The sequence below is a fragment of the Harpia harpyja genome, chromosome 9 (assembly GCF_026419915.1).
Source record: "Harpia harpyja isolate bHarHar1 chromosome 9, bHarHar1 primary haplotype, whole genome shotgun sequence".
Lineage (NCBI taxonomy): Eukaryota > Metazoa > Chordata > Aves > Accipitriformes > Accipitridae > Harpia > Harpia harpyja.
In genome coordinates this window covers 25,109,057-25,117,645 of record NC_068948.1, presented here as the reverse complement: position 1 = coordinate 25,117,645, position 8,589 = coordinate 25,109,057, and the positions used below count along the sequence as shown (strand labels likewise).

General features: G+C 60.0%; 2 protein-coding genes across 2 annotated transcripts; both read left to right on the top strand.

Annotated features, from left to right (window-relative positions):
- Positions 1–24: 24 nt before the first annotated feature.
- On the top strand, positions 25–5,983 carry POLR3C (RNA polymerase III subunit C). Its single transcript, XM_052796541.1, has 15 exons — positions 25–184; positions 756–932; positions 1,432–1,687; positions 2,018–2,203; positions 2,341–2,429; positions 2,794–2,898; positions 3,094–3,186; positions 3,360–3,440; positions 3,804–3,855; positions 3,952–4,012; positions 4,087–4,237; positions 4,565–4,666; positions 5,189–5,238; positions 5,345–5,494; positions 5,612–5,983. Exons 2-15 carry the CDS (start codon positions 786–788, stop codon positions 5,691–5,693), a joined length of 1,605 nt encoding a protein of 534 aa, XP_052652501.1. The 5' UTR covers positions 25–184; positions 756–785; the 3' UTR covers positions 5,694–5,983.
- Positions 5,984–6,007: 24 nt separating this feature from the next.
- On the top strand, positions 6,008–8,100 carry NUDT17 (nudix hydrolase 17). The gene is made up of 8 exons (XM_052796542.1): positions 6,008–6,119; positions 6,542–6,664; positions 6,755–6,938; positions 7,032–7,057; positions 7,182–7,274; positions 7,439–7,537; positions 7,619–7,755; positions 7,868–8,100. The coding sequence occupies exons 1-8, from the start codon at positions 6,048–6,050 to the stop codon at positions 8,037–8,039; spliced, it is 906 nt and encodes a 301-aa protein (XP_052652502.1). The 5' UTR covers positions 6,008–6,047; the 3' UTR covers positions 8,040–8,100.
- The last annotated feature ends 489 nt before the right edge of the window (positions 8,101–8,589 follow it).

Sequence of the window (8,589 nt, the reverse complement as noted above, 5' to 3'; positions counted from 1 at the left end):
AAGCAAGCGAGCTCGTGTGGGTAGAGCGTCACGTCGGCCCGACAAGACGGCACGACAGAGCATCCCCTGGCCCGGTCCTCCAGAGCCAACGAGGCGCGGCGGCGTCGAGCGCGACCGGAAATAGCGGGCGGGAACCGGAAGTGCCGGTTGCCATAGTGGCTGCATGGGCCTAGGCCGGGCCTGGGTGAGTGAGACCCTGACGGGTCCCCTTCGACTGGGCTGCTGTTCCCCGGGAGGGGACACAGGGACCCTGACCCTTCTGACAGGACCCCAGCCCTCTGTGGGGGCCATCTCACGTGGGAGGGGGACACAAGGGACCCCTCTGACATGGCTGGCCTTTGGGAGGAGAACCTATGGATCTAGGCCCCCTCAGACAGGGCTGCCATCCCCCCTGGGAGAAGACATAGGGACACCTCTGGCAGGGCTGCCATCTCCTGGGAGGGGACACAGGGATCCCGACACGTCTGACATGGGTGCGCCTTGGGAGGGTGGGGACCCACGGACCCAGGCCCCCTTTCACAAGGCTGTCATCCCCCGGAAGAGGACACAGGGACCAGCCATGTGCCAGAGTGTCTGTCCCCCATCCGTCTCACCCCCGCTACAGCACCAGGGGCTGGTTTCACTGAAGACTTGGTCTCCCACCACACATCCATTTTGGGATGGAGCGCAGATGGGTTTCCTTGGGCGGCAGCAGCATGGCCCCCACTCTCCCGTCCCCCCATAACAGTCATAATAACATCAGCACTCTTCCACAGCACTGCCGGGTGTTTTAATCTTCCGTCAAGATGACTCAGGCGGAAATAAAGCTGTGTTCCCTCCTGCTGCAAGAACATTTTGGGGAGATTGTGGAGAAGATAGGGACTTATCTTATCAGGACGGGCACCCAGCCACTGCGGATGATCGTCAATGACACGGGGCTGTTGCTGGATCAGGTACGTCTCAAACCCGCCTGCATTGGCTTTAGCCTGGGTGCGATTGGAGGTGTTAGATAACACAGCCTGGACCGCTCTGATATCTGCCCAAGCTGTCAGTCCCCACCGCTGCTGCTCCTGAAGGAGAAACTGGTAGGAAAACCTTGAGAAGGACAAATGAGCGCTTTGCTGCTTATTAAAAAAAATTAAAATCAGGTGGGTTTTCTTAAGCGGGAGAGGTGGTTCGTTATCTCACTGAAAAAGTGGTCTGGGAAGGAGGAGAGTAACTTTGACTTCTCCGTAGGGAGCAAAGGCAGGGAACAGAGTCCAGAGCAATGGGGATGATGCACAGGGGACAAAACAGTGACACAAACACTGGCAGCTCAGCACCAGGGAGGACCACAGCGGAGGGAAAAGGGTGGCTGCGCAGGGAGGAAATGCTCCACGACTGCTGTGCAGCGGAGTGAGCACAGCGTGGGCTTCTCTGTCACCTAACCGAGCCCTGCTCTGCCTCGGGCAGGTTAAGAAAGCCCTTTGCGTCCTCATCCAACACAACTTGGTGACATACCAGCTGCAGAAGCGAGGTTTCGTGGAGTACGAGGCCCAGTGCAAGCGGGTCCTGAGGATCCTCCGCTACCCGCGTTACATCTACACTGCCAAGACCCTCTACAATGACACAGGCGAGCTCATTGTGGAGGAGCTGCTCCTCAACGGCAAAATGACGATGAGCGCAGTGGTGAGGAAGGTGGCAGACAGGCTGACTGAAACAATGGAAGGTGAGAAGCTTCTCTCCTTAAAAAAAAAAGGGATACAGGAGCAGGACGAGGTGCAGCGGCTACCGGAGGCTGGTTTTGCTCGGTGAATGTGGTACCAGAGGCTCTCTGGGCTGCATTATATCGGAAAGCTGGCCAGGAACTTGGAGAAGGAGCCACCCAAAGTGGCCTCACTGCCAGAGGGGTTATAAATGGAGCCCCCCACCCCAAACCAGCCTCTAAGCAGCCTGTTCATGGTGGTTCTTTGAGGACCACAGCGTTACCTCGTCCTCTGGAACTGCAGGAACAGGGGGTGGCAGAGCTTGACACCGCTGTCTCTCTCCTCCGGCCTAGATGGGAAGACCATGGATTACACTGACGTCTCCAACACATTTGTGCGCCTGGCGGACACGCACTTTGTACAGAGGTGCCCACTGATCCCCAAAACCCCCGAGACCCCCAATGCGCCCCCTCCCCCTGCGCCCATATTGGTGATCAATGAGAAGGACATGTATGTCGTGCCCAGGCTGAACCTCATAGGTAAGAAGGCCCTCAGAGTAACTCTGGGTGCTACCAGATGGTTAGTGGGGTGTTTGGGGAGCGCTCAGCCACACACTGTTCACCTGAGACCATAACAATAGTTTTTAAAAGGAAATGCCGTCTTCTGTGTTTGACAGGGAAAGGGAAGCGGAGACGATCATGCGACGAGGAAGAAAACGGTGAACACAAGGCTAAAAAGCAGAAGCAAGATGGAGAAAGATTGGAGGTACTGGGGATGCTGAAGCAATGTCGTCCTCAGCTCTCTGGGGCTGTAAATCAGAGCTGGGTCTGCAGCACATGGGAAGGGTGGAGGCAGCTCCCTGTTGGGCAGGACACTGCCTGTTTCCCGCATGTAACCTTTGCTGGGGATGCGCCTCTGTTGCTGTCCTGCCAAGGGTTGAGCTCCTTCCTCCTCCTCTGAGCTTACAGGCTGAAGGGATCCAGCATCTTCCCAAACACATTCTTCTGGGGAAACAAAACGAGCAGTTTTGTGGCTTCTCCCCCTCATTTTTGTGGCTCCTCTCCCTCAGTTTTTGTGGCCCCTCTTCCTCAGTTTTGTGGCTCCTCTCTCTCTCACTGTTCCCCCACAGCCTCTGCCCGATGATGGCATTTACTGGCAAGTCAACATTGACCGGTTCCACCAGCATTTTCGAGACCAGGGGATCATCAGTGCCGTGGCCAACCGCATGGATCAGGTTCGTGGACATGCTCAGAACCTCCCGCAATCACTCTCCATGTTGGGGAGAGCTTGATGGTTGTGGTCACAGTGGGGAGGTTTTTAAACTCTGCACCGGGGCAGGCAGGGGTGGCCCGTGTTCAATTGCTGCTGGGGGAAGAGCCCAGAACAGAGGTTCTCCTACACCAAGAGCCGTTTCCTTCCCCAAAACCAGACCAGCAGTGAAATAGTGCGGACGATGCTGCGGATGAGCGAAGTCACCACGTCCTCCAGCGCGCCGTACACCCAGCCACTCTCTTCCAATGAGGTCAGTTCCTGCCCCTGAGAAGTCGGGGTGTAGCCGAGGCCTTTCTCCACTGGCATGGCTCTGGCACCGGGTTTGGATCAGGCAGGAAAAGTCTCTAAAGCACCTGCAGATTTAGGCAAGCTCCTTATTCCATTTTACTCCCATTTATATTCTGCCTGTTCTTCCTCCTGCAGATATTCAGATCTCTTCCAGCTGGATACAACATTGTGAAGCAAGTTTTGGACCAGTATCTCACCTTGTTAGCAGACGACCCGGTAAGAAACGTGTGATTATTTTTACTGCCCATATGTGAGAACTCGGTTGCATAAAGAAATTAAATGCCGCTCAATGGCGGCTCCTCGCCAAGCTCCCTGCACCCCAAGTCTGTGCCACTTGCTGCCTCCCTTTAGCCACGTGCTGGGGAGATCTCAGACCAAGGGAAAAGCAGTTTTTACTGATATTTAAAAGATGCTGAAAGTGTTAAAAAAATATGGCTGATGTTCTTAAGCTGTCAAGATCACAGATTTTTTTTTTTCCATAAAATCTATGTAGTACTTTTTACAATCAAGATTTTAAGAAAATCAGTATTTTTATTACTTTGGGATGTACTGAACTTTTTATTTTTTCTTTTCTTATAGCTTGAGTTTGTGGGTAAATCCGGGGACAGCGGCGGGGGCATGTACACTGTCAGTATCCTTTGCGGGTAAACTACCTGCCCCAGCGTTTTCTGGTGCATAAAGCGATTCCTGAGCACTGGTGTTATCTCTTGACCTCGATCTTGTACAGACCTTCACAAGGCCCTGGCGTCTCTGGCGACGGCAACCCTGGAGTCCATCGTGGAGGAGAGGTAAAGCAGTGATTTGAAGATTTCTTGACCCTTTCTCGCTTCCATCCACTGATTTATTTTCCTCTCCCGCTCAGATTTGGTTCCCGCTGTGCCAGGATATTCCGCTTGCTCCTGCAAAAGAAGCATTTGGAGCAGAAGCAAGTGGAGGATTTTGCCATGATCCCAGCCAAGGAAGCCAAGGACATGCTCTACAAAATGCTGTCGGAGAATGTTGTGTCCCTGCAGGTGAGCGTGCCCACCCTGTCACTGGAGTGAAGGTAACGCAAGGGGTGCGTGGACAAAGAACAAGGTTTGGAGGCTGGAGAGTGATGGATGTCGAGGCCTCTGAGATCTCAGAGACTTCCCCGAGCGAGAGCGGATGTCGCTCTCCTGCTCCTCACAAAATGACTCTCCAGGTGACAGGCATTTCCAAGCCTCGCTCCTGTGAGCAAGGGACACAGTGCCCCACGTGGGACCCCAGCAAAACCCTGGCTCAGTCTCCAACCCTGTGTAGCTCACCGCAGGGACGTGCTGCACGGTGAAGTCCTCCCCTTTTCTCTTGCCCACCGGTAGGAGATTCCCAAGACTCCCGACCACGCGCCATCCCGCACCTTCTACCTCTACACTGTGAACATCCTGTCCTCCGCACGGATGCTGCTGCACAGATGCTACAAGGTAAATCCCAGTCACTGACGTGGACGCTCCCGCAGACCTGCCGGTGGTTCTGCTTGGTCTGTCCGTCCCCAAAAGCCAGTGGCACCAGCCTGATCCCTGTCGGGTCCCCACATGGCCTCCATCCGCACAAATATTTCCAAGCAGGGGGGGAAATCCAGGCCCCCCAAGCATGCTCCTGCTCCGGGTGGTGGAGCCCAGTGGCTCTCCACCACCACCACCACGCATGGTTCTCCACCACCACACATGGTTCTCCACCACCACTGTGTGTGGTTCTCCACCACCACCACCACACATGGTTCTCCACCACCACCACCACGACACGTGGTTCACCACCACCACCACCACGCGTGGTTCTCCTCCACCACCACACATGAGCGAGAGCGACTGTTAGGCCACCCCAACATTTCCCCACCTGTTTGGGTTCTGCTGTGGGAGCACAGGTATCTCCCCCTCCCCATCCCTCCCCCCATGGCGTGTGGGGTGGAGGCTCACCCTGCCCCCGTTTCTCTTTCCTCTTCCCAGAGCGTGGCCAACCTGATTGAACGGCGTCAGTACGAGACCAAGGAGAACAAGTGAGCGCTGGGGATCGGGTGTTGCGAGGACGGGGTGGTGGATTTGGCCGGGGTGGGGGGGGTCTGAAGCCACCATTTTCTTGTCTATCACCCCCCTCCCCTCTAGGAGGCTGCTGGAGAAGTCGCAGCGGGTGGAAGCCATCTTGGCATCCATGCAGGCCACTGGTGCTGAGGACGTGCAGCTGCAGGAGATCGAGGAGATGATCACCGTCCCAGAGCGTCAGCAGCTGGAGAACCTCAAACGCAACGTCAACAAGTGAGCACTGGCGGGAGGGCAGGACTGGGGCCTGGGGGGGGGACACACACGACAGCAGGCTGGGGGACCCCCTTGTTGGCCTTCCCAGGCACTCCCACCCCTCCCTCTGCCGCCCAGGATTGACGCCAGCGAGAACCAGGTGGATGAGACCATCTTTGTGCTGGAGTCGTTCATCGAGAGCACCATGAAGAAGCCCTGAGGGTGCTCGGGGAGGTGGCGGGATGGTGGGGGGGATGACACAGACATACACGGGCCCGTGTCCGCCCTGGCACTTGCGCTGCTGTTGAGGGGAATAAAGCAAAAGCTGCTGACGCTGCCCGAGTGTCCCGAGGGGGGGGGGGACACTGGACTGGGCACGACAGGGACGGTGTCCCCGCAGCACCCCGGGGGGTGGGTTGGGGTTGCGGTGGGTGACACCGGCCCCCCGCCCCCCGCCTGCCCGGGGCTGGTGCTGCCTCAGCGGCCGCCGGCAGGGAGCGCGCTGGTTGGCCAGGGTAGGCTCCGCCCCCACCACCCCACCCCACCCCGGCAGGCCCTGACCCCTGCGGCGCCCATGGCGGGGCTGTCGCGCGTGCTGGTGCACGTGCGGTGCGGCGGGGCGGGGGGACCCGCGCGCTTCGGGCAGGTACCGGGGGGGGGGGAAGGGGGAGCGGGCGCCAAGGGGGCGTGGAGCGGGAGGGGGGAGGGGGGGCGAGCAAAGCGTGCACAGGGCGGGGGGGGGTGAGTGTGCAAGGGGTGCGCACGGCGGGACGAGGGGTGCCTGCGTGTGCAAAGGTTGCGCGCTTGAGCGTGCGCAAGGGGGGTGGGGGAGCGTGAGCCTGCAGGCCCCTGCGTGGGGCAAGGAGGGGTGTGAGGGGGTGGGGGGGGTTGCTGCCCTGCGTGGTGCCGTGGCCGTCGTGGTGCCACAATGGTGGCCGTGACGGTGCCATGGCCGTTGCTGTCGCGGTGCCGTGGCCGTCGTGGCGCCATGGTGTTGTGGTGCCGTGGCAATGGCCACACCGCCACCGTCCCCCCTCTGGCGCTGCCCTCGCCATCCCCTGCCCTCAGAGCGTCACCGGCGCCTTCTGCCCAGCACACGAGGACGCGGCCGTGGTGAGCTGCGGCCTGGACCGCGGCCGCTTCCTCCTCTCGGACGTGGCCTTCCCCGGCTCCACCACCGCCCTTCTCAAGGTGGGTGGGGGCCAAGGGACCCCTGGGTCCCCCCCAAGTGCCACCCCCCCAGCCGCCCTGTCCCCTCATGTCACCTTCCCCCCCCCGCAGAGACCCTCCTTCTGCCCCGCCAAGCGCCTGGGGGAGCAGCCGGAGCTCGCCCTCCCCGCCGAGCTGCGGGGCCGGGGGGTGGCCGCAGGGGTGGCCGTGCTGCTGCAGACCAGCACCAGCCGCATCCTGCTCACCCGCCGCGCCAGCACCCTCAGCATCTTCCCCAATGTCTGGGTGCCACCCGGTGAGTCCGGCCAGGGTGGGGCCAGGGTGGGGAGTGGAAATACAGGGTGCTGGTTACTTTGAGGTGCCCCTAACCTGCTGTCCCTCCTCCCAGGTGGGCACGTGGAGCCGGATGAAGAGGTGAGGGGACAACATGTGGACCATACGGCCTCTGCCTGGGAGAGGAGAGGGGCAGCGGGCGTTGGGGGGTGCTGGTGCACCCTGACATGCCCCCCTGCCCCCCCCATTTTCTCCTTGGCCACAGCTGCTGGACGTGGGGCTGCGGGAGCTGGAGGAGGAGACAGGGCTGCGCCTGGAAGCGGGGACCTTCTCCTGGAGGATGCTTGGCCTCTGGGAGGTAACATCCTGCTCGGCTGGGGGAGGGTGGCCTCAGCACCGCCAAGCCCCTCCATGGAACTGAGCACCGCTGGGTGTGCGGACAGCACCCAGTTGACGCATCCCCCCACCCACTGACCACATCCCCTGCTCCGCAAGCACACCCCACCCGTGTCCCCCCGCCAGTCCATCTACCCACCCATGCTGAGCCAGGGACTACCGCACCGTCACCACATCGTCACCTACCTGCTGCTCCTCTCCACTGAGTCCCATGAGCAGCTGGAGGTGAGCACCTGGACCAGGGCCATTGCTTTTTGTCCCTGGGGGGGGGGTGATTCCTCGCCTGAGCGCTGTCTCGGGGTTCAGGCCAGGATGTGTCCCAGCAAGAGCGAGGTGAGCGCCTACGCCTGGCTGGAGCCCCCCATCCTGGAAGCCATCGCAGCTACCAAGGATGGAGCGGAGAGTTTGGGAAATGGTCCCAGCACGCTGCCAGCCACCGTCAGGTGAGGACGCGCCTGCATGCCTCGGGGTCAGGGACACCGGGGCAGTAAGAAACAGGGGTGCAGAGCCCCAGGACCCATGTCGCCTTGTCCCTAATGGCTTTCCCTCTCTCAGCATCACAGAGCTGAGCAACGGCTCCTCCAGCACCACCCAGCTCCCGACCTCGACCTTCCTGAACACAGCTCCGGCCGAAGGGGAGGACATGGAACGGGTCAGCACCGGCACCAAATTCGCCCTCTGGCTCTGGCTGGAGTCCCTCGGGGAGCGGGGAAGAGTCCAGCCCTAGGGCAGCAGCATGCTGCTCCTGCAGCTGCCGGCGAAGGGAATAAAGTTACTGCCCATGGGGACCGGAGTCCGTGCTGGAGCAGGACGGGGATCTCAAGTGGCAGGGAAGCAAGGGGGGGGAGTGTGACAGGTGGGTAGGGACCCTACCTGCCACAGGAAGGGCAAGGAGAGGACAGCAGGGTGGCCTGGAGGGGTCACGGCTTAGTGGGGTGGCAGGATCAGCACCCATCAGCTAACCAAGACTGGGGTCCCCCAATAATGTGCGCAAGCTGGGCTGGGTGGGCTTCTTTTGGGTTAAGGTGGACCCTGCACCATACAGAAACTGCTCCAAGGGCTCAAGCAGCTCAGGATCGAGCTGGGTATGTGCCCCAGCACAGCTGCCAGCTGCTCCTGGTGTGTGTGACAGGGCTGGGTTTATAAAAGACATGTTGTCACCCTGGCAGTACCTGGAGCAGAGCTGCTGTGCTTGCCAGGGAACCAGGGTCCCACGCCGGGCATATCCCATCACAGCTCGGCTGCAGGGAAAGCAGAGCAGAGTTAGGGTACGTCGG

Bases quoted from the DNA above. Each gene is read 5' to 3' on its own strand.
- POLR3C (XM_052796541.1), top strand. From the start codon at position 786: ATGACTCAGGCGGAAATAAAGCTGTGTTCCCTCCTGCTGCAAGAACAT. The intron at 2,430-2,793 runs GTACTGGGGATG...GTTCCCCCACAG, and splicing joins AAGATGGAGAAAGATTGGAG to CCTCTGCCCGATGATGGCAT. The intron at 5,239-5,344 runs GTGAGCGCTGGG...CCTCCCCTCTAG, and splicing joins TACGAGACCAAGGAGAACAA to GAGGCTGCTGGAGAAGTCGC.
- NUDT17 (XM_052796542.1), top strand. From the start codon at position 6,048: ATGGCGGGGCTGTCGCGCGTGCTGGTGCACGTGCGGTGCGGCGGGGCG. The intron at 6,939-7,031 runs GTGAGTCCGGCC...CCCTCCTCCCAG, and splicing joins CAATGTCTGGGTGCCACCCG to GTGGGCACGTGGAGCCGGAT. The intron at 7,058-7,181 runs GTGAGGGGACAA...CCTTGGCCACAG, and splicing joins ACGTGGAGCCGGATGAAGAG to CTGCTGGACGTGGGGCTGCG.